At 43.8% G+C, this 25,701-nt stretch overlaps 1 protein-coding gene across 1 annotated transcript in view; it reads right to left on the bottom strand.

The window, feature by feature from the left end:
* ABCC4 (ATP binding cassette subfamily C member 4) overlaps positions 1-9,617 on the bottom strand; it is a 244,228-nt gene extending 234,611 nt beyond the window's left edge. The window contains exon 1 of the mRNA XM_046664840.1: positions 9,184-9,617. Coding sequence (XP_046520796.1) covers positions 9,184-9,257 — 74 coding nt within the window. The 5' untranslated portion in view covers positions 9,258-9,617. The remainder of the gene's footprint in view (positions 1-9,183) is intronic.
* Between the last annotated feature and the right edge of the window lie 16,084 nt (positions 9,618-25,701).

The following is a 25,701-nucleotide window of genomic DNA, read 5'->3' as shown; positions in this document are numbered from 1 at the left end:
TAGAATAAAGATGGATAAATTAAAAAGCATTCAGTTCAACCAAGTGGAAGAGGGTCTGAAAACCCTCATTTAAAGGCAGCACGGGAACTAAACATTTCTCTGAAAGACAAGATTTAATGGGCTCATGATAGCTGTCTTTGAATACCAAAAGGCCACGATACAAAAGGGCGGAGTCAACTTGTTGCATGTTGACAAAAAATAAAAAAGAAGATACAATGGGTTGAAATTGCCCAGAAAGAAAATTGTGGCTCAATACAACAAACTTTTTTTTTTTTTTTTTCAGGAAAATTAGCCCTGAGCTAACATCTGCCAGCAGTCCTCTATTTTTTGCAGAGGAAGACTGGCCCTGAGCTAATATCTGTGCCCATCTTCCTCTACTTTATATGTGGGACGCCTGCCACAGCATGGCTTGACGAGCAGCGCATAGGTCCACACCTGGAATCCGAACCCACAAACCCCAGGCCACGGAAGCAGAACATGCAAACTTAACCACTACACTATGGGGCCAGCCCCAATACAACATAATCCTGGCATTCTAACATGAAGACATAAGAGCAGTAAATTTCCCCATTGCACAATAGCTGGAAAGTATTCCAGTACTGACTAGATCTCTCCCTTCCAACCCCATAATTCCAGGACCTGAGGAAGGAGAGCAGACAGGAGCTAGCCTGGAGAGAAAGAGGAGACACAAACTAGCCCCACCAAGAGACCAGCACAGAAGCGGCCATGGGACCAGGAAACAGAATAAGGAGCTAAGCCAGAAACCAGAGAAGGGCTGCAGGTGTTCATGGTGCACAGGTGGGGAGATGGAAGAAGCGAAGTCTAAACATCGGCTGGGAAGAAACGAGAGAAGTATGACCTTGAATGATATCCACCACCACCAGCTGGCAGGAAGGGGTATGACGACCGAGGGCTATCCACAGCACACTTCTCGCTGTTCTCAGGACACTCTACCCCTTTGTATGATTCTGTGTCCTGCACATGTCTGTCACCTGCCTGGGATGACTCCTCCTCCATCCAACTCCTTCTTGGAAGACCCCAATGATGCATACTTTATTCATACCTCTATTACAGTACACACCCCAATGTGCTATGATGAAATCTTTTTTCTTTTTTTGGTGAGGAAGATTGGCCCTGAAATAACATCTGTTACCAATCTTCCTTCCCCCCCCCCCCCCCCACCCCCCCGTACATAGTTGTATATCCTAGTTGTAAGTCCTTCTAGTTTTTCTCTATGGGATGCCACCACAGCATGGCTTGATGAGCAGTGTGGAGGTCTGCACCCAGGATCCAAACTGGCGAACCGTGGACCGCCAAAGCAGAGAGCGTGAACCAGTACACCACAGGGCTGGCCCCTGTCATGAAATCTTGCAGCTGACCTGCTGACACAAGGCCCACTCTCATGGTCACCAGCCAACTATCTGACTGAGACCTGGCCAACAGGCTATGAGTATAAATGATGTGTGTCACTTCCCAGCCTGGAACACAAAAACCAACCACATGTAACTTCTTGCCAGCTGAACAAAGAGGGCTCCATGGAGAGGACCCAAGGACCGAGCCACAAGATATAAAAAGTCCAGCTACTGAGTAAGTGTATGGTGTAGTTCCCCCAACAAGACGACCCAAAGTGGACTACAACATGAGAATAAAAGTGTAGGGTTTTGCTTTTTTTGTTTTCTTTTTAACTCAGCCCCTAAGATTTGGGCCTCGTGTTTTCAGCAGCTGGCACTATTTACAGAATCAGTACAATGAGTGCCTTCCCCAGTAAACTGTCTGAGCTCTTTCAGAAAAGGAATCTTGTTTTCATGGTTTTGAACTGGCAACACAGGAGGCACTCAAATGTGTGCTGAATGAATAACTGAATCCACAGAGGGGTCCAATCTGCACCCTTGTGCTCTCAAGTAGAAATGGACTTTGAGGGCTGAGAAAGACCTGAGAAAAGTGGTTCCCAAACCTTACTTAGGATCTGAATCACACAGGAAGCACGTTTAAAAATTAACATGTCAGGATGTCACCACCTCTCCCTGACCTGAACCCCCAAGAGATGATGATCCTATGGGTAAGGAATGAGACTCAAATTTACACTTGTAACCTATCTGGGAAATAAACCGTGGCAATTTACAAATGAAAATGTTAGCTTACAACTGCTAGGTAACAAGAGGAAGGTGGCAGGGCTCTCTTTTAACATTTATTTACTGCTTACTATCTGCCAGACACTATCCTAAATGTTTTATCGCTGTTTGGTTCGTGTAAAGCTCTCAACAGCCCTATGAGGTGGGTACGACGATTAGTCCCATTTTACAGATGAGGAAACTTGCCCGTGGTCAGGTAGGCAGCATAGCTCAGATATACACCCAGGCAATCTAGCTTCAGATGGGGCGCTGCTCCCCTGTACCAGACCTGGATTAGGGCTCAGTGTTGTAGAAACCTGCCTGTGGCCATGGTACTGGGAAAGCGACGTGGGCATCGGCCTGCTTTCTCGCATTTACTCCCAGGACCCTGGTAACCCAGCAGCGGGCTCAGCAGCAGCTGCTTTTCATCAGTCAGGGCGCCAATCCTGGTTGGCTCTGATGGCCCAGCAAAGGCAGAATACTCACAAGATCTGCCTCACTTCATCAGGAAAGTCCAGCTGTGTGAGAAATGATGGAAGATGAGACTCAGAACGCAGATTCTGAAGGATCCAGAATGCCACACTAAAGAATTACTCGAGGGGCCAGTGGTGGCAGAGGGTTTAAGCTTGTGCACTCTGCTTTGGTGCCCCGAGGTTCACCAGTTCGGATCCCAGGCAGGGACCTATAGACCGCTTGTCAAGCCATGCTGTGGCAGGCGTCCCACATATAAAGTAGAGGAAGCTGGGCACGGATGTTAGCTCAGGGCCAGCCTTCCTCAGCAAAAAGAGGAGGGTTGGCAGTGGATGTTAGCTCAGGGCTAATCTTCCTCAAAAAAAAAAAACAAAACTGGATGGGTAAGGATGCCAACAATCCACACAGCAATTTGGGAGGTAGCATAATGAAGAAAAGGTAGGAAAACATGCTTTGGATGCACGCATATGTAAAGAGCATATTCATTCACTAACATGACTTTTAGATGTCTGCTGGATAGTCAGCTTATTCATTTATTTATTCAGTCAACCAACATTTACCTCTCAGAGCTGGAACCAGGCAGACAGAAGCCTGAGCACTGCAGGACTCAGTATGTGCTTAGGGTGTGGGTGAAACCCCAACTGGGGCACTTGAACCTAGCCATGAGGCTCCTGACAGGCTGCCCAACCTCTCTGATCTGGATTTCCTCATTTGTAAAATAAGTATTCTCAGGATGCCTGCCTCAGAGGATTGTTTGAGGATTAAATGAGACAAAGGTAAAACAGTGAGAGAATTCTGAGCTCATAGGACGCATTCAATAAGGGTTAGTGATTATCAGCATTGTTACCTAAATGGATCTCCGAGGTCTAACTGCCTGCATCCAGCCCTGAAGTAAGTTAAACTGCAGATCCCAGGTCCCACCTAGACCCACCAGAAACAGAACACCTGGGGGGAGGGGCTCTGCAGCTGCTTTTTAACAACAGACCAGAAAACACTGCTGAACTAGGTAAACATGAGTTTTAACATCTACAGAAAACATTAAGCCTACCCTCTGCATACTCCCATTGTCAGTTACTGTATGTCTATGTACGTACAAAATACAAAGAGATCTTAAAAGGATCAATCTTTAAATGGATCTAAAATTTATCTTCCTGTCTTCTGGCACCCTGCAGCCACAAGGACCTGAGGCCTTAACTCTTGACTGGGTGAGCTGCATCTCCAGTCTCCCGATTTTAAGGCTCAGATTCACTTGCATGGAGGCACACAGAACTTGCAGGACAGAAGAGAAAACCTGAGTCCACCCAATTGCAAAGCCCAGCCCTTTCCACAGGTGCTCCCGGCATCCACCCTGATGCTATTCGTCCACACAGAAAATACCTGCAGGGGTTTGGAGCTCACACAAAGAGGAAAACCTGGAGGTATCCTCATAGTAAGAGGGACAGGGTTCCCTGGCCCCATGGAAAAGTCACAGATGAGGATAAGGATGAAGGCTCACCTGGTACTTGGTACCCCTGCGCCCCACACCCCACAGAGCCTGAGAGATACACAAGGAGGGAGGGGAGCCCTCTGGAAGACTCAGAAAGACAAACTATCCACTGGACACATCTGAATGGATACCAGTGAACACCTCTGAGGCTGATAAGATGCAGGATTATAAGGATAAAGATCAAAACAAAAAGAATCAAGAACAAACTATAGGAGATAAACTTACAAAATTTGTTCTGCTGTTTACTCACTGCAGAGACTCAGCAGTAAGTTTTCATACATCTTTGGGGCGCTCTCCATCTTGCTTGGGGCTGTAGTTATTGTAAAAATTGCCAAAACTCATCAAACTAAACGCGTAAGAAAGGGGAACAGACGGAGGCCACAGAAAGAGCCCTGGAGAGCTAACCCAGCCTCCACCTGCAACCTGAGTTTCTGAATGTGAATGAAGAACAACCAAGAGATTAATATAAGAGGTATCCTGAAAATGCTGCCAAAATCCTAGTTTAAAATAAAACATTTCTACACATTCACAAGCAATATTTACTGCGGGCCTAATGCAACCAACCCCTCTGAACCATCTCAGCACTCAGCCACTTGCATTTCCCCCTCCGTCAGCAGCTTTCTCTGAGAAGTCTCCAGAGAGTCTGTCTTGACACCAGTGGCCGTCTCCCCAACAGCATTCGCTTGGCAAGGTGACACTCACCGACTGAGCCGGCATCAGGGGAGTGAGGATTTAACCACTCTCTGGTGAGCCAACTGCATCGGACCCAAACCCTCCTCCACCCCCGTCTCTGGGGACACGTCCTGCGCTGCTAATCCCCAACCTGCTGACCTCCGGGGGGAGAGTGGGCAGAGGAACTCAGAGCACACCCCTGGCAAGAGGCGCAGCAGGGGAGCGGGTACATCACAGGGACAGCCTCAGGGAATGGGACAGTCTGGGGCCCAGCTAGACAGGATTCACAAGCTGTGCCACTTATTTCCAATAATGCGGAAGAGGAGGAATTATTTCATAAACCGTGATGGGAAAACGGGCTGTTGTGGAAAAATGAGGCCTATCTTACATCAAACACTAGATGAAATTCTAGCTGCCTTTATTGATGGATACAAAACCAGGAGAGAGCTAAAGAAAATGCTTATGGAGATTTAGATGATGCCAGAATTTTAAAAAAAAGATATACTACAAATGCAACAGGCGAAACTAAAAAGAAAAGCTCAATGTAATTAATGATACATAAATTTCAAACCTCTGAACTAAATTGAGACAAGTGAAAATCTGGAAAATATTATAAGCACTACAGTCATGCGCCACTTAATCACAGGATATGTTTGACCAATGTGGTGTTAAGTGATTTCACCATTGCGTGAACATCGTAGAGTGGACTTAGACAAACCTAGATGGTATAGCCTACTACACACCTGGACTAACCTTATGGGACCACTGTCATATATGCGGTCCATTGTTGATGGAAACCCTTTATGCTGCCATGACTGTATTACAAGTTATTTCAAAACTATAAATGCCTCATAGGAAAAAATCTATTAACAGACAATTCAAAGAAATACAAATAAATGATCGATAGATACAAAAAAGTTCCATCTATAAATCAAATAAAATTGTTTGATAATTCTTTTAACCTTTTGACTCAGAAAAAATTTTTTTTGAATTCAACTCAAAGTTGACGGTGAAATAAGCACACGAACCACTACGAAGAGGGCAAATTGGTCCAATCCTATTGGTAAGCAATTTGACCTTTCACCAGTTATCTTACTTCTGGGAACACAGAAAAACTATGCACCCAAATATATGCGTATGGATATGCATTACATCATAATTAGAAATAAACTCTGTTCAACAAAAGTGACAGACTGTATAAGTCGTAATCATTAAATATCATGTTTTGAAGATTATTTAATGCCATTAATAAATGTTAACCATAGAAAATTAGGAAGGAATCAGGACCCAAATCTATTTAATTTTATAGAAAAGATTTGTGCGCACAGGTATATAAAAAGTTTTAGAGGAAGACTAAGAAACAACCAAAATATCAGCAGGTGTACTTGGCTAACAGAAATAAATCATCCGGGGCCGGCCTGGGGGTGCAACGGTTAACGCACAGTCCACTTCGGCGGCCCGGGGTTCACCCGTTTGGATCCCAGGTGGGGACACGGTACCACTTGGCAAGTCATGCTGTGGGAGGCGTCCCACAAATAAAGTAGAGGAAGATGGGCATGGATGTTAGCTCAGGGCCAGTCTTCCTCAGCAAAAAGAGGAGGATTGGCAACAGTTAGCTCAGGGCTGATCTTCCACAAAAAAAAGAAAAAAAAAGCAAGAAATCATCCTATTCCTTTCTTTTCTAAAGTTTTAAATTTCTTACAGAAATAGAAAAAAAAATTCTTTTCAAAAATCCACAACAATTACCAATAGCCATAATGTACGACTCCTCTTAGACGCCAAGTCTAAACAGAGACATGAAAACACCAAAAACTCAGTAGAGTCATTTGTATAAAGGTCAGTAAGCTAGTTATCGGCATCATTTGGGTAGGTAGCTACCAGTTCACAAGTCTGGAAAGCAGATGAAATTTGAGAAGAAAGGCAAATACCAATGAGTAGATGAAAACTTCGTTTTTCTCAACAAAGTGCGCCTTGTCTCAGGGTGGCACGTCCTGGCTGGGCTGATTTCAGCTTGCCCACCTGCAGCCAGGGGGGTACACAAGGAAATCAATAAGGTCCCTCAGACTTTAAATTTTATCAAACTGAAGAAGGTAAATAAATATTGGATGGTCATCATGGTCAACAACTGACTTCACAAAGTCTCACCTCTTAAAAATCTAATACTGGAATAACAACGCCAATGGGAGGAGTAACTCAGAGCAGTGAGCGAGCCTCAATCTTCCATCAGAGTCACCTGAAATTCTCGTTGACCCCGCCCAGTTTCTGGTTTTAAAGAATTGGTCTGAAAAGGGTGCCAGGGATTTGCATGTCTAACAGGCTCCCCGGATCCTCGGATGCTGCAGGTGTGAGCACCACATTCTGAGAATTGCTGCCCTAAAGCGTGGTAATAGATGCTTCCCGTGCACTATCTCCAACAGCAGGAGCTTTAAGGAACTCCAGCCTACAAGAACAAAGCTGTGCTTGGAATGAACAGCTGTCTCCATGCATTTAAGGAGAACCCCAACAGGAGCAGCTCAGGACAGGGGATGCTAACACATGAACTCAGGCTCTGCAGCCAGACTGCCTCGTTTAGGATCCTGCTCTACCCCTTACTAGCTCTGTGATCCCAGGCAAGTTGCTCAACCTTCAAGTGCCTTGAAGTGTGAAACCGAGATAAGAGCCCCTTTCTCTCAGGCAGGGAAACCAGAAATGAGTGCCTACCAAAGTGAGCAACGAGAAGTTCTCACCTCCCCATTTCCATGCACAGATTTTGAAAATCCACAAACAGAAAGTGCTTCCAGAGTCCCATGCCCTGCCTAAAGTTAAGGAGACTTTTGTCTACTTCATTATTTACAGTAGCCACATCCATATTCCTTCTTCTACGCCTTATTTCCCTAAGGGCCACCATACGGCCAAGAGATGTCCCTACACATACTGAGTACACCACAATCAAGCGTGGACCCACTCATCCCCTCGGGATCCCCTAGGCTCTCCCACAAAAAAAGAGGAATGATCAGAGCACCTGGCGGCATAGTGGTTAAGTTCCATTGCCCCACTTCAGCAGCTCAGGGTACGTGGGTTAGGATCCAGGTGTGCACCTACATACTGCTCATCAAGCCATGCTGTGGCAGTGTCCCACATACAAAATAGAGTTAGATTTCCACAGATGTTGGCTGGCCACAGATGTTAGCTCAGGGACAATCTTCCTCACCAAAAAAAAGGAATGGTCCCCTGAAATGTACACAGCATTATAAGACAATATGACCTCAATTTTTTTAAAAAAAGGTAATGATCAGAACACATGGGAAACAAGAAAAGGTTAGGGTTGAGAAAGACAGATCTAATAATCAACCAAGTGTGATTAAAGGCCAAAGGTTCAGGCCCACCTAATTAGTGAACTAGACGGAAAACTAAGAGCCTCACATCTCTGGACCGTTTTCACCTGTGTGTTTCCTCCCAGCTCAGGGACCGACCCCTCAGTAGTTTTAGAACCACCTGCGGTCAAGATCATGGATCGCTTCTAAAGGCCAGAGATCCCGATAAGACCCCACAGGTTTCAGGGATGCCATCCCGAGAGTGACCCTCCAAGTTGGTAGTGGCAATATTAACAGGGGAAAGGGGCTGGTCAAAGATATCCTGCAGTCGTGGCTGCGTGCGTCCCAGGCAGAAGGAAAAGTGGTTCAAGAACAGTGTCCTCATTCATTGAATAAAAAATAAACTGTTTTTTTACCCACATGCAATTTGCCGCAACTAGCAACCAGGACACACAGTGAGAGGCGTACACGGGAGGGAGAGAGAAAGAGAAAAAGAGAGGTAGGCGGGCAGACAGACATGGTCAGAGACACAGAGAAAGGCCAGTGGAGTTGAAACCCAGCTGTCACGTAAGGAATATCGGAAGAGGTGGGGACACTATTGGGAGATGGCAATGGTCCAGGGTACGAAGTATGCTTTGATTGAGATTAGATAAAGCAAGCTGTTCAGAAGCTGCTTGCTTCGGAGAAAAAAGGGTGCAGCTTTAGTTCAGGAGCCCCGCGAATCCCCGCGCGCCGGCCAGGACAGAGAGTGGGAGGGCAAGTCTGTCTCCCACTGGGCAGTGATTTCCCCGAGGCAGCCTCGGTTCTCTGTCTCCCCACCTCGTGCTCCTGCTGCTCCTCCTCCTCCTCCTCCTGGGCACTGGAGGTGGACCGAGCCGCAAGCGGCAAGGCAGGGAGACGCTGCGCCCCCGCCACCAGGTCCCCCGGCCCCGCTTCCCGGCCCTACGCCCGCGCGCGGGGGGCGCAGGCGGGGACCACGCAGCCGGCTGGCGGGGGTGCGCCAGTGGCAACAAGAAGCCCGGCGGTGCGGGCGCCGGCAGAAAGCGCTCCCTGGCCCAGACCCTCGGCCCTCCACCCCCAAAAGGCGCGGGCAGCGTCAGGCACGGGCCCGGCGGCGGCGGGGTGTCGCAGCTCGGGCCGGGGGGCTCACCAGAAGAACACGCGCGAGCAGAGGTTCGCGTCCTGCAGCGGGTTGGGCTTCCCCTCTGAGTACACATGCAGCATCTTGCCGGCCGGGCAGGGCGCGAGCCGGGGTCGCGCTCTGAGGGCGGCGGTGCGGCTCTCGCTGCTCCTGGAGGCGTGGGCAGGGATGCTGGAGCTCGGTCCGCTCGGCGGGAGCCTGACAACCACCCGCTTCCGGGAGCGAAGCGCCGGCAGCCCGCCCCGTTCCCGCCTCCCGGTCCGCCTGCCGACAGCCGGGAGCCGGGAGCTGGGCCGCCGCTGCCCGGAGCCCCGCGCAGATGCGAAGGAGGCGGCTGGCGCCGGTGGATGGAGGTGGGTGGGCTGAGCACGCTCGGTGCGGCGCGGAGGCGTCCACGTGCTGGCACCTGACTGCAAACTTGCCGAAATTGGTGCTCGGAGCCAAGGCACCCACCCAGAAGGTGGAGCGGCGAGGCGCCGGCGCCGCCCGCCCCTGCTGCTCAGAAACGCCCCCTTGGCTGCAGCTCTCAGAAGACCAGGAGGAAGCTGTCTGACAGCTTCAGCAGCCCGCCTTCTGGGCTCGCTGCCCTCATCAGGACCAAAAAGGGTGTGCTGTGGGAGATTGTCCAACCTACGGGCTGTTCTCCAACCTGCGGGCCAAACATTTGACCTCAGACAACAGCAGGATTTAGCAGATTATCTTTGTAGAGCTGCAAGACCTAAAGAAAGGTAACAGAAGATTAGAACAACTCAAATGATTTTGAAAGATGAATACACGTCATTGGGGGCAGAGTTTTGGTATCTCACATGTTGCATTGTACAGGGGAACCTCTGAGAGCTTTTTTGCTACCCTCTTAGACTGGGAAAGGGGGATATGAGCAGAGAGATTCCGCCTTGTGATTTCTTTCATCATTCCCTCAAAGCCTAGCAGAATAACAGTAACAAACAGAACATACATTACAGAACACGGGTTATGCGCATTTCTGGGGACCTTACCTTACTTTGATCTCTAACAATGCCCCAGTCAAAAAGGTATTGTTGTCCCTATTTTACAGATGAGAAAGATGAGGCTCAAGGACAGAACCTGATGAAACCCAATTTGGACTCAAGTCCAAGTCCTGCATGGTCTGTCTCACTGGTGGATGGTCAGTGTGCCTAAAAGCTGCCTAGAATACACTGGTTGAATGAAGGCATGATTGTAGGACTGAGGGAACAAAATCTTGGACTCCCACTAAGTTTTCACCTATTGGCGAGGCCATCTTACCAGGTCAACAGCTTCTCTTCCCTTCAACTCTAAATGAAGAAAGATCAAAGGTTACGAGTTTGTGGTGCTTGTTACAAGATTATTATTCTCTGACAATTTCCATGCACATTAGCTGAAATGATGTCATTAATAATGGCTTTTATTTTCAGGTATGCGAGATGAATAAGTTCTGGGGAACTGGTGTACAGCAATGTGACTATAATTGACAATATTGTATGTGTTCTTCAAATTTGCTAAGAGAGTAGATCTTAGAAGTTATCAACATAAAAAAGAAGAAATAAGAAAATGGTTAAGGTGTGAAGTGAGGGATGTGTTGGTTGGCTCGGTTGTGGTGAATATTTCACAATGTGTACATATTTCGAGTCATCAGGTTGTGTAGCTTAAATATATACAATTTTTAATTGTCAATTATACCTCAATAAAACTGGGGAAAAAATGGCTTTTAAAGAAAGCCTTACTATATTCAAACACTTTTTAAAAGTCAAGCATACAAGAATGGCAAAATATTGAGAATACTTTTCAACTGATGGGTGTTGGAGGTTTATTAAAGCTCTTTTCTTGCTATTTCATGATGTTTGAGAATTTCCCCCACAAAAAGGAAAGACAGTTAGAGCTGAACACTGTAAGAAAACTACGATTATTCAATTACCTTTCTGTATTAGCTCTTTCTCAGATAATGCAATCTATACTCTAAATCATCAGCCCATACCTGATTTACAGTACTCTCTGAAACTCCCTAAATTTTCCAGCCCTGTAAATGCTCAGCTACCAATTCTACTTCAAAGATGAAGAAAGTGAGAAGTCTGGTGCCTCCCCTTGTGAGTCTGTCCCAGCCTGCTCTTTCTAGTCCCCACAGATCTCAGAACCATAAGTAGCAGTCCCCAAACTGCCAGAAATACTCAGTCCCTTCAGCTTCCGCTGAGTTTTTTTTAACTAAGATCTTTTGAAACTTCTTAACATTCTTTTCTGACGTTAACTAATACGGTGTTTAGAAGAGATACTGAGAACTAGTGTTGAATTGTAGAGAGAAGACTGGATATGGAGCCAGGGGACCAGAGAGCTAGACTTTTCACTTATTACCTAATCTGTCTGAACTTTACTATCCTTGGGTCTAAAATGGGGATCAGAATCCCCACTCTTCCCACTTCCTACAGGGTTAGTGTGAGTCTCACAACTTGGGGAAGCACTTTGTAAAACCTAAGGCAATGTACAAAGAAAAGGGTGGCTTTTTCATTCATTCAACAAACGTTTAGTGAATGCCTTCTAGGTACTTGACCACTAGGCCAGGCATGGAGCTGGTAAAGATGGGGAAGATGTCATAAGACCTCTGTCTGCACTTGTTTACTGATCTTTTCTTTTTTTTTTTTTTTTAACAATTTGGCTGGTCTTTTTTTGAAAATTCTTTTATTGAGATCATATTGGTTTATAACATTGTGTAATTTTCAGTGTACATTATTATATATCAGTTTCTGTATAGACTGCATTGTTCTTACCACCAATAATCTAGTTTTTAATCCTTAACCATACATATGTACCCCTTTACCCTTTTGGCCCATCCCTGCACCTCCTTCCCCTCTGGTAACCACTAATCTGTTTTCGTTATCCATGTGTTAGTTTATCTTCCACATATGAGTGAAATCATATGGTATTTGTTTTTCTCTGTCTGGCTTAAGATAAAATAATACCCTTAAGTTACATCCATGTTGTCATGAATGGGATGATTTTGTCTTTTTTATGGCTAAGTAGTACTCCATTATATATAAACAGCACATCTTCTTAATCTAATCATCAGTTGACGGGCACTTGAGTTGCTTCCACATCTTGGCTATTGTGAATATGTCTGCAGTGAACATAGGGGTGCATAGCTCTCTTTGTACTGTTGATTTCTTGTTCTTCAGATAAATACCCAGTAGTGGGATAGCTGGATAGTATGATATTTCTATTTTTAATTTTTTTGAGACATCTCCATACTATTTTCCATAGTGGCTGCACCAGTTTGTGTTCCCACCAGCAACGTATGAGGGTTCCCTTTTCTCCACATCCTCTCCAACATTTATTTCCTTTTTTTTTTTAAAAGTATGCATTGTTATTTTTTTATGCAGGTTGTTGTTTTGGGTTTTTTTGGTGAGGAAGATTGGCCCTGAGCTAACATATGTTGCCAATCTTCCCCTTTTTTTTTGTCTCCCCAAAGCCCCAGTACATAGATGCATATCCTGGTTGTAAGTCCTTCTAGTTCTTCTTTGTGGGATGCTGCCACAGCATGGCTTGATGAGCAGTGTGTTGGTCTACACCCAGGATCCAAATCAGCTAACCCTGGGCAGCTGAAGTGGAGCACACAAATTTAGTCACTACACCTCCAGGCTGGCCCCCAAAGTTTGTTTTTTTTTTTGTCTTGTTAATTACAGCCGGTCTGACAGATGTAAGGTGATACCTCATTGTAGTTTTGATTTGCATTTCCCTAATTATTAGACATTGAACATCTAATTAAAGATGTTGAACATCTTTTCATGTGCCTGCTGGCCATCTGTATATCTTCTTTGGAAAAATGTCTGTTCATATCTTCTGCCCATTTTTTAATCGAGTTTTTTGTTTTTCTGTTGTTGAGTTGTGTCAGTTCTTTACATATTTTGGAGATTAACCCCTTGTTGGATATATGATTTGCAAATATTTTCTCCCAGTTGTTGGGTTGTCTTTTCATTTTGTTCATAGTTTCCTTTGCCTTGCAGAAGTTTTTTAGTCTGATATAGTCCCATTTGTTTATTTTTTCTTTTGTTTCCCTTACCTGAGTAGACATGGTATTCAAAAAGATGCTGCTAAGACCAATGTCAGAGAGTGTACTGCCTATATTTTCGTCTGGGAGTTTTATGGTTTCACGTGTTACATTAAAGTCTGTAATCCATTTTGAGTTAATTTTTGTGTATGGTGCAAGATAATGGTCTATTTTCATTCTTTTGTATGTGGCTGTCCAGTTTTCCCAGCACCATTTATTGAAGAGACTTTTCTTTCTCTGTTGTATGTTCTTGGCTCCTTTGTCAAAGATTAGCTATCCACAGATGTATGGTTTTATTTCTGGGCTTTCAGTTCTATTCCATCGATCTGTGTATCTGTTTTTGTGCCAGTGCCATGCTGTTTTGATTACTATAGCTTTGCAGTGTATTTTGAAGTCAGGGATTGTGATGCCTCCAGCTTTGTTCTTTTTTCTCAGGATTGCTTTGGCTGTTTACTGATCTTAAATTGTTCTATTACTATAACTAAAAGACAGTAACAAGTATTGGAGAGGACGGGGAGAAATTGGAACCCTCATACATTGCTGGAAGGAATGTAAAATGGTACAGCCTCTGTGCAAAACAGTGTGGCAGTTCCTCGAAAAGTTAAACATAAAGTTACCATCTGACCCAGCACTTCCACTCCTGGTTATGTACCTAAGATAAATGAAAACATAGGTCAGCACAAAAACTTACACACAGATGTCATCGCAGCTATTCATAAAAGCCAAAAGGGTGGAGGGGGAGACTAAAAGTCCATCAACTGATGAATGGATAAGTAAAATGTAGCATTACATACAATGGAATATTATTTGGCATTTTATAAAAAGGAATGAAATATGATGCATGCTACAACATGGATGAACATTGAAGATTGCAAATATGATGCTGAGTCAATGAAGCTGGTCATTGAGTCTGGTAAGGATGAGGGGAGAACACCTAGGGAGAGATTCGATCTTGTGCTTGATGATTCATTCCCAAACAAACCTCGGGGGCATGTGATACAAATTTGTGCCTCTGCAAAGTATCTACAGGATCCCTCTCAAATAGTCAAAAGCATCAAATGTTAAATCTGCAGTAAGTATAAGAGCTAATAATGCAGTACTAAAATGCTTCAGCTAAGACAGTGCTTGTCCTCAAGCATTTTTCTCCAACACATATGGGACAAATGGCATTCGCAATTTTTTTTTTTAGGAAGATTAGCCCTGAGTTAACATCTGCTGCCAATCCTCTTTTTGCTGAGGAAGGCTGGCCCTCAGCCCATCCCCCTCTACTTTATGTGTGGGATGCCTACCACAGCATGGCCTGCCAAGTGGTGCCATGTCCGCACCCGGGATCCAAACCGGCGAACCCTGCGCCGCTGAAGCAGAACGTGTGCACTTAACCACTGCGCCACCAGGCCAGCCCCGGGCATTCACAATTTGAACATACTCCATTGGGCATCCATAGTTCCAGATATGGTGACACTTGTTCTGTCATTCCACTACCTTATAGTAATAGTCTTCGCCTCCCTAACCTCAGGGGTGGGCATATGACTCAAATCTAGCCAATCGTAATATGCCATGGGTGTGTCCAAAGGGATTATCCCAGAGATGAGCTCATGACCCAAGCCAGGCCAACTAGCTTTCTTTTTTGAGAATTTGGCTGGAGCTAGAAAGAGAAAGCCTCACTTTCCTTTCTGATCAACGAGTTTTAAAGATATGACCCATAACTGCTAGTAGCCATGTCTCCATTATGATGGAGATGCCTGAAAGAATAATGCAGCTACCCAAAGGAAAGTCATCAGTCAACAGCTATGTTTTAAACACCTGTGTGCCAAGAACTGTTCCAGAAGCTAGGGATATATAAGTGAAACAGGTGAGTGAATAAAGGAGGGTCTTGGTGGCATCAGAGTCTCTGGGGTTCCTGAAGCTAAAGGATCCCTGCTTAGATTGTGTGAGCTGCTGTAGCAGAAGCTATTACTTTTCAGCTCATATCCTCTGGGCACCTCTTCAGGACTAAGACAGCTTACTGCTTATCTGCAACTCTGCTTAAGGGCCTTTTTCTAACTGTGGAGGCACTTTGGGGCCATATGCAAGGCAAGCCAAAACGCTGTAACTCTGTGAACCCCCAACCAATGATGGATGGGGAGTTGGTAGATACATGCCCCAGCCAGTTGAAATAATTCTGTCTCCCAGTGTTACCCAGCAGGATGGAGCCCGGTTACCTAAGCACTACCTTGCTTGCTAACACACTGCTTATTGGCTTCCTTCTTTTCTCACTTCTTTCTTGTCTCACTTCTCTGCTCCCTACAAGTGTTTTCCAAAATAAGCTACTTCCACTCAAATCCTTGTCTCAAAGTCTGCTACTGTGGGAACCCAAACTAAGATTCCTATCAGAAACGTCCTTCCAGATACTGAAAAATATCTTCACTGCTTTTCACCCATAAAAGTCCTGGTACTTGGGCCAGCCCGGTAGCGCATCAGTTAAGTGCACATGTTCTGCTTCAGCGGCCCGTGGTTCACCGGTTCGGATCCCGGGTGCAGACATGGCACTGCTTGGCAAGCCATGCTGTGGTAGGCGTCCCACATATAAAGCAGAGGAAGATAGGCATGGAGGTTAGCTCAGGGCCAGTCTTCCTCAGTGAAAGAGGAGGATTGGCAGCAGTTAGCTCAAGGCTAATCTTCCTCAAAAAAAACCCAAACAGTCCTGGTACTGTAAACTCTGGATTATCCAATCCAGCAGTGCTATCCACATGTGGATTTTGAGGACTTGAAATGCCTGAAGGTTTGAACTGAGATGTGCTATAAGTGTAAAATACACAGCGGATTTCAAAGACAGTACAAAAACAATTTTTCATGTCGCACTAATGACTTTTAACATTGATTACATGTTGAAATGATAGTGTTTTGGACACACTGGTTTTTTTTTTTAAAGATTGGCACCTGAGCTAACATATGTTGCCAATTTTTTTCTTCTTCTTCTTCTTTTTCTTCTCCCCAAAGCCCGCAGTACATAGTTGTATATTCTAGTTGTAGGTCCTTCTGGTTGTGGGACACCACCTCAGCCTGGCCTGATGAGCGGTGCCATAACCGCATCCGGGATCCAAACCAGTGAAACCCTGGGCCGCAGAAGTGAGCGTGCAAACTTAACCACTCAGCCACGGGGCCAGCCCTGACCATTGGTTTTTAAATATCTTGCTAACATGAATTTCAATTTCATTTGTTCCTTTTTACTTTTTAACATGACTACTACACAATTTAAAATTACAGAAGTGGCTCACTTTGTATTTATGTGGACAGCACTGCTGTAACTAATGGATAGGCTCTAACACCATTAATTTCTCTCCCACTCAAGAAGCAAATGGATAACGTTCATGTTATACAATAACCTTGAGTGTGCTCTAATTTATGAAAAGAAGTCAGCCTCAGACTTCAGGACTTTATTAGTAATTACTTCCTTCACACTTCCCATTTGACCTCAGTCTGTGTTATGACACTATCATAGAAAGCCACTAGTATGAAAAATTAAGTAAAACTGCTTACAAAGGCCAGTTTAGGTCAGTATATTCTATTTGGTCATCCTTTAAGATGTGATAATAATACTGGAAGCTCGAGTTATCTTGTTTTCAGTCTTTTGGAAAATTAGTCCATTACTAAGATGAGTTGTCCAGAAACTGCTAAAAGTGACCAAGATGTCATCAGAAAAGGATACACCTAAAAAGATGAAATCCCTGCTTTTGGTAGGCTCACCATCTGGAAAAAGAATAGGTAAAAAGGAAATACAGCAAAATAATACAAATAATAAATATAAATATACAAATATATTTGTTCTCATCTATCAAATTAGCAAAGATTTTTTTAAAAACAGGATAATGAAGGCAAAGGGTAATAGGCACTGTAATATACTATTGGTAAAATGTAAATTGGGGGGCTGGCCTGGTTAAGTTCTAGTGTGGCAGCCCAGGTTCACAGGTTCAGATCCCAAGTGCAGACCTACACAGCACTCATTAGGCCATGCTGTGGTGGCATCCCACATACAAAAAATAGAGGAAGATTGCCATAGATGTTAGCTCAGGACCAGTCTTCCTCACCAAAAAAAAAAGTATATTAGAATAGCCTTTTCAGAAAACAATTTGGCAATATCTATTAAGAGCCTTGGGGGCTGGCCCCCTAGCCGAGCAGTTAAGTTTGCATGCTCTGCTTCCGTGGCCCAGGGTTTCGCCCGCTCAGATCCTGGGTACAGAAATGGCCATGCTGAGGCAGCGTACCACATGCCACAACTAGAAGGACCCACAACTAAAAATATACAACTATGTGCCAGGGGGCTTTGGGAAGAAAAAGGAAAAATAAAATCTTTAAAAAAAAAAAAGAGCCTTAAAAATATTCATCCTGGGGCCAGCCCGGTAGCGCAGCCGTTAAGTGCTCACATTCCACTTTGGCGGCCCAGGGTTCACTGGTTCGGATCCCAGGTGTGGACATGGCACCCCTTGGTAGGCCATGCTGTGGTAGGCATCCCACATATAAAGTAGAGGAAGATGGGCACGGATGTTAGCTCAGGGCCAGTCTTCCTCAGCAATAAAAAGAGAAGGCTTGGCAGCAGGTGTTAGCTCAGGCCTAATCTTCCTCAAAAAAAAAATCATCCTCTTTGAGTCAATAATTTTACTTATAGGAATTCCACTTATAGGATTATTAAGGGAGAAAGTCAGTATAGACAATAATTTATGTACAAATTTATTTATGTATAAATATGTTTATCAGAGCAGTGCTTATTATAATAGAATTTAGAAACAGTTAAAAGCTCAGCAATAGCAGAATGATTAAATAAATCATGAATCACTTTTAAACAAGTACTTTTTGAACACCTACCATATATCAGCTACCCTTCAAAGCACTGGGGATGAATGGTAAACAAGGTGTATGAGGTTTATCTTCTCACGGTGTTTACACTCAAGTAATGGGAGATAGACAGTAAACAAGCAAATGAAGATAATTTCAGATTTGATTAGGGCTATGAAGAAAATAAATAGGAAGTGAAAGAGAGTACTTGGAGGCAGACGGGAAGCCTTGATTTAAGTTAGGAAGTCAAGAACTCTGCTCAGAAGAGAAACTTGAGCTGAAACATGAAAACCAGGAAGGGCCAGCCTTGTGCAAATCTGGGAGCAAAAAAAACAAAGCAAAAATTCTATGGCATTGGATAAGATAACTTGGGGGAGAGTGTAGATTTAAAAAAAAGAGAAGAGAGAACTCTTCTTGGACCTGTAAGAGAGGGGAGGACATGGGGCAAACCACCTCCCCCAAGACTGGGGAGGCAGACAGGGAGTCGAGGCTTCCCAGAGCAGACTCAGAGTGGAACCACCAAGGGAACCAGTGCCCGGGGCAGGAAAACCGGAACTATAATTGACAAATTACTGGCTCAGTGTGAACAAGTTTGAGAGGTAAAAACTCCAGGAGAGGCCCAGTCTAGGAGAGACCTCCCTATATTATGAGATTTACCTCCAGGGGCTCCACCAGTTTCTTTCTGTAAATATCAGAGAACATCCCCACAGGCTTCCTGCAGGGGGGAGGGGAAAGGAACCATTTTGAAATATACCAGAACACTCAGTTCTTCTTAAGAAGGCCTCCCTCAGGGGAAACTAGTTAAGTAGAGCCTAACCTGTTGAGGTGTTATCTGAGCCTAACTAACCTGGGGGAAGGGAAATACTCAACTCCAGCTGGCTCTAGACACCCTGTCCCACATAAGGAGGGGAAGGATGAGAAACACATGTGAAGTTCACAGTCCAGCGGCACAGGCTCACTAACAGACTGAGACCTAATCATAAGACTATAGAATTACCTCCCCCCACCACGTCACCACCTCGTTACGAAGGGCTTTTTACATCAGTTTCTTTTACCCAGTACATCATGTCTGGCTATCAAGAAAAAATTACAAGGCATACCAAAAGGCAAAAAGCACAATTTGAAGAGGCAGAGTAAGCATCAGAACCAGGCACAGCAGGGATGGTGGAATTATGAGACCAGGAATTTGAAAAAACTGTGACTAATAGACGAAGGGCTTTAACGGAGGAAATAGAAAGCATGCAAGAACAGATGGGCAATGTAAGCAGAGACTTGGAAATCCTAAGAAAGAACCAAAAGAAACCCTAAGAAAGAACTAGAGATAAAAAAACACACACACTGTAACAGAAATGAAGAATGCCTTTGATGGGCTTATTAGCAAACTGGACACAGATGAGGAAAGAATCTCTGAGCTAAAGGATATATAGAATCCTCAAAGACCAAAGCAAAGAGAAGACCAAAAAAAGAACAGAATATATAAGGACTATGAGACAGCTTCAAAAGGTATAACATATGCATATAGGAGTACCAGAAAGAGAGAAAGGAACAGAAGATATATTTGAAACAATAACGACAGAATTTCCCCAAATTAATGTCAAACACCAGACCAAAGACCTAGGAAGCTAAGAAAACACCAAGCAGGATAAATGCCAAAAAAAACCTACCAATAGGCATATAATACATATAATTTTCAAACTATAGGAAAACTCCTTGTCTACAGAAGAACAAAGATAAGAATTACATCCACTTGTCAGAAATTATGCAACCAAGAATAAAGTGGAGTGAAAAATTTAAAGTATTGAGAGAAAAAACCCACCAGCCTCGAATTCTGTACCCTGTGAAATGGTCTTTCAAAAGCGAAGGGGAAATAAAGATTTCCTCAGACAAAAACTGAGGAAAATTTTTGCCAGTTGATCTGCCTTGCGAAAAAAGTTAAAAGAAGTTCTTTAGAGAGAAGGAAAGTAATGTCAGAAACTCAGATCTACATGAATTATGGAAGAGCATTCAAGAAGAGGTAAGTGAAAGGACAATTGTGCAAGAGGAAGAGAGAAAATGGTATTGCAAGCTTTGAACAGTGGCCGAAATGGAAGCAGAAAAATTACGAAAGTCCTATCTTGAGAGTGTTGTGATGAAAGCAACAGAGAAGCTGCGAGGTCTTCTTGCAGAGAGGGTATTAGACTCTGCTACCATTTCTATTCATTCTCTTCTCTTTCATGGCAGCCACATGTTGTCTGTCACCTTACCTGAAGACTCAGGATCAGCCAGCTATTTGACTTGTATATTGACTCACTTTTACAGCCCTGAAGGCTGGATGGCTTTGGATAGGAAGCAAGTGAGAACACATAGCTGGCCTTTGGTCCAAAGCTGGTAGTTTTGGTCAGAAAGTCTGACGCGTCACCTCTTCAAATGAGCTGGTCTGTAAGGGTACATTTAACCCTATGTCACGTATCTATGCAAAGTTCAGAATCAAACTACGTGGTATAGTTTGCTAGTATTCAGTGAGAGATGCTCCTCTCTCTAAATTGAGACTGTTGGGGCACGGGAAAATCCCCTTCTTTTCTTGGATTCTTATGGCTGGACTAATAATAAAATTGACACAAGACCAGATTAACATATTGCTTGCTTCTTATCCAAAGCTGCCACCTTATCTTGGTTCCTTCATTTGGTAGACTGTAGTCAGTGGTAAAATACTGTCACCTGGCAGAATCCAGTGAAACCCACTGCAGGCAATAAAAAAGAATAATATCCTTACTTACCAGAGCACAGACATAGTCATGACAGATAGAAATGGCAAGCAATGAGATATATTGGAGTATATGAGGAAGCCATTTGGTGTAAACCTAATTTGGCCTGACTTTGTTTTTCCAAAAGGGCCTGCCATGGCTGTTGATTATGCATTGTCTATCTGCTTAAGCGTTTGCTATATCCCAAAGACAAGAACAAATGGCCTTAAGATAAAGGGGCAACTTCTCCCCACATTGGCATTTCCTTAAGGATAAGCATCTTTCCTTAGGCTAGGAACTGATTGCTGTGCTCAACTGTGACCACCCAGTTCAAGACAACAGAACTGCCACCCTGCTGTGTCCACCAAGACAGCAGACCTGCTGTGTCGTCCATCAAATGCTGTGCAGACAGAGCCATCTCATGACTATTGTAAAAGGGACATTTCAATCATATGTGAAACATCCTCTTTGAGAATATATAACTGCTCTGTACACCCCAGATCTTGAGGGCTTTTCCTTCCTGGGAAGGCCCTAGGCCATGGTCCACACATTTTGGCTCAGAATAAACTCATCCAAATTTTCATTTCTGCATTGATTATGGATTATTTGCATTCACAGTCAAATGTTAGGAACCCAGAAACAAACCACAGTTGAGTTAATAAAAGGTATTAGCCATAAGTACATATGAGAGATCATAAGGAAATGATGCTCAGAGAGTGAACAAAGCAGGTAGTATATGTATCTTTTACGCAAAGAAACAAATTTGTGAAGAATTGACAGGACAAAGAAACTTGGGTTTGGGGTATGTAAATAGTGAGGAATTGAAGCTGACTTTAGACTTGAGGTAGTAATTGAGCAAGGTTTGTTTATGCAGCTTCTGGGCCCTGAATCCCCAGCTCTGGGGATAAGGATGCAGGGAGAGCACCTTTCACGTGGGAGACTCATTTCCTGCTCTCAGGGGAAACAGAGGCAGGAGGGTCAGAATGCCCTTTTTGCTTCTCAGGCAACTTTAATTCAAAATAATCAATATGTCATTGTGGGATATTTTGGGGTGGCCTGCCCTGGACCCCAACTAGACCAAATTCGGGTCCAGAAGTTTTCACTTTTTCACACCTTTCACCAACAGGTGTGTATGTGTATGATTTTTCATTTTCCAACAGCTGTGCTACTTAAGTCTCTAGTCATTAATCAAACCAGCCAGGCAGGCTACTCTAGCACACGTCTGTGTGTCCTCTGGGACCTCACCCTTGACTCCGCTAACCTCAAACCACTTTTCTTATTTCAAATGTAGACTTTCACTCAGCAACTAAATATCAAGCATTGCCGTCCATCTCTGCCTACCAGTCAACTTATTGAGTTTCCACAAAACAACCATCTCTGTACTATGACACTTGTTTGTAGATCCATTTGAGTGTTTTGTTACATTGTCCTGCATTGTTTAAAAGAAATAAATGGAAGATGGGGAAAATTTATATGCTAATATTAGCAGTGTTGCAACTAAGGCAAAGATAGAGCATGCAGGAGACCAGAGGAGGTGCCTCTGCAGTCACGGTTGGATGCATATTGTAAGTAAGCTGGTTGATTCTATGTTTAATTCTAAAGGGAGAGAAAAGAATCTTTTTAAAAAAATCTATGAAATACTTATAGCAGCTGAGTTACTGAGTTCTTATCTACCACGGATGAGATGATGACATCCTGACACTACTTACTTCATTCTTAAATCAAAACAACTTTTTTTCTCTTTGTCCTAAACAAGTGGATTAAAACAACTTCACATAAGTCATAAACAAGTGGATTTGAAATCAAGTCAATCAACACACAACAATTAGAAGTATGGATTTGGCCTTCATGCTGTTCCTGGCACAGAACCCCTAAAACTCTTAGGAGCTCTAAGGGCAAGAGTGATAATAAGGTGTCTTTTGTTATTCACAACGAGTTCCTTTCAACCACACCTGAGTTTATGTTAATGAAGTGACTTTTGGAAAGTCCTAAGGATGGGGGCTGGTTATCAAGGAAACTAAACACATGGTTAGTGGCTTGGCCCTTTCAGCCCCACTCCCTACCCTTCCACAGAGGGGCTGGAAATTGAGTTCAATGACCAACAGCCAATGATGTAATCAATCATGGCAGTGCAATGAAGCCTCCATAAAAAACCCTAACTGAAGGGGTTCAGGGAACCTCTAGATGGGTGAACACAGGTGCTAAGAGGGATGCACCTGGAGAGGGCTTAGAAGTTCCATGCCCTTTCCCCATACATTGCTTTATGCATCTCTCCCCTCTGGCTGTTCCTGGGTTGTATCCTTTCATAGTAAACTGGTAATCTAGTGAGTAAACTGTTTTCCTGAGTTCTGTGAACCACTCTAGAAACTCACCAAACTTGAGGAGGGAGTTGTGGGAACCCCAGATGGTCAGAGGCACAAGTGACAACCTGGACTTGCAATTGGCTTCTGAAGCAGGGGTGGGTAGTCTGGTGGGACTGAGCCCTTAACCCGTGGAATGTAACACTAACACCAGGTAGATAGTGTAGGGGAGGAAGACATTTCCTCTACCCACTCTGGGTCCTTCTGGCCAGGCTATGACTTAAACTCACATGAGACAGAATAACAGGAGAAAATTAAACAAAGCTTTATAACATGTATACATGGGAGAGACCAAGCAAGACTGAGTAACTTGCCAAAATGGTGGAGGTTCTCATCTTAAATACCCTCCTCAGCTAAAGGCAAAGGAGGATGTTGGGGGTGGGGGGAGTCAGTTATGGGAAGTTACCAGAAAAGCACAGTAAACAAGAGTAAGGTTATTATGCAGATTTAAGTCCTTGCCTTCCACATTGATTAAGAGTTTCTGGAGAGAAGGTCATCCCTCCTTCCTGGTACAGAGAGGGAGACACCTTTACAGACAGAGATTTCCTTTACAAATGTAAATGTCTCTTAACAAAGGGTAACTTCTACTGTTCAGAGTTTCCCTCATGTCTTTAGTTTTTAAAAGCAACCAGCCCAAAATAATCCTCATTCCAAAGAGACATATCTTGGGGTGGCCAATTCCAATCCCCCACAATAGTGTCAAAATTGAGTTAAATTGTAGGATACCCAGTTGGTGTCTGGAGAGTTGGAGAATTATTTGCTGTGGGAAAACACCCACACATTTGGTGGCCAGAAGTATTGAGTTACAAAAAGACAAATACTGTAATTCCAGTTATGGAGGTATCTAGAGTAGTCAAATTCATAGAGACAGAAATGGTAGAATGGTAGGTACCAGGGCCTGAGAGCAGGGGGGATAGGGAGTTGTTTAATGGGTACAGAGTTTCAGTTAGGGAAGGTGAAAAAGTTCTGGAGATGGATGGTGGTGATGGTTACACAACAGTGTGAATGTAAATAATCCCATAGAACAATATACTTTTAAAAATGGTTAAAATGTTGAATTTTACATTATATATATTTTACCATATAGGGGTAGGGGATACCATATATGTGTAGGGAATCAGAATTGGCCACCCAAAAATGTGTCTCTTTGACTTGATTATTTTTAAGAACAAAAGACTCTGAAAAAACTTTGACCTCCCCCCAACTGCCTAAAATAATTTAAAATAGGAGGGCCTGTTCCAGGAAGGAGGTAATACCATAAGATAACTGTAATGTAATGTAAAATCTGTCTCAAGTCACACTGTCTATAGTTGGTCCATTTGCATTTCCATCTCCATGTAAATTGCCTTCCTCTCCCTTGAAGTCCCAACCACTACCCCCAACTAAAAATAATATTTAAGTTGGCAACCTCAGCTGTTCTGGAGAGTTGCTCAGTTTTCCTGGGTCTGTCCCATGTATACATGTTATAAAGCTTTGTTTGATTTTCTTCTGTTATTCTGTCTCATGTAAATTTAATTCATAGACCTGCCAAAAGGACCTAGAGGGTAGAGGATTTATCTTCCTCCCCTACAGTTTGGCAACTTGGACGAGATAAAATTTCACTGGCTGGACACTGCTGGCTCCTGGACAGCTGAGAGATCCTAGACTCCTGACAAGAGTTAGCAGGAGGTAAGAGTTCTTACCACATCAGTCTCCCAGATCCTTGCCTGCAGGGTCCAAGAGAAGTGAAAGTGGTGAGGTTTTTTTTTTTTCCTTTTCTAAATTTAGATTGGCTGGAGAAAATATTGGTGAAGCCAGCTTCTTAGATTCAGCGACTCAAGGATTTGGTTTGAGTACTCATTGGTAATTGATCCTTTTCCTCCCAGAGATAGTCACTATTTTTCTGTGTCTCTTTTTTTGTCATTTGTCATAAAAAGGAAAAACCATAGGGCAAGACGCAGGCATCTGTAAGCCTGTTGTCTGGGAATATGTCCACGAGGTGAAAGCTGTTGCTGAGGGCATCTTGGAAGCCAAAAAGGCCATAAATTTGGTGAGTGTGGGTGGAGCAGTTAAGAGCAATTAGGGCACTCACCACCTCAAGAAGTCTCCCATGATAGGATAAGTTAGGTCACCAAATTGGGTAGATAACACAGGTCCTCCACCAACTTCAAGAAAATGTCCGTGCAATGACGAAATACTCTCTAAAACCACACACATTCCCCAACCCTGTGGCAACTCCCTCCTGGTATTAATTGGCTCCAAGAGACCCAAGGCTTAGCTAAAGCTGTTAATGTACATATAAGATGATTTTTTTCTTTTGTCTTGTTCTGTATCTTGAGAGCTTGGTTTTGTGACCCTTCTGGTCTCTGCCATCCAGAGGATGCATGTACTGGCACACATCTTGGAGGCCATTCAAATAGACTGGGGTTCTGGGGCACACTCTCTTTGTCCAGCTGTGTCAGCTCTCAGAGAAGTTTGTCATAAGGGATCCCAGTTCCTTTTATAAGGGGCCTTTGTCGTTTCAAACTTTGTTGCTTATTATTCAATGATGGCCTTTGCTTTCTTAGACTATTTTTGGGTGTAAACTTTCTGGATCTCTTTTGGGGACACCTCGTGCCTC

This window comes from Equus quagga, chromosome 6, assembly GCF_021613505.1.
Source record: "Equus quagga isolate Etosha38 chromosome 6, UCLA_HA_Equagga_1.0, whole genome shotgun sequence".
Classification (NCBI taxonomy): Eukaryota; Metazoa; Chordata; class Mammalia; order Perissodactyla; family Equidae; genus Equus; species Equus quagga.
This window is presented reverse-complemented; position numbering and strand designations above follow the sequence as displayed.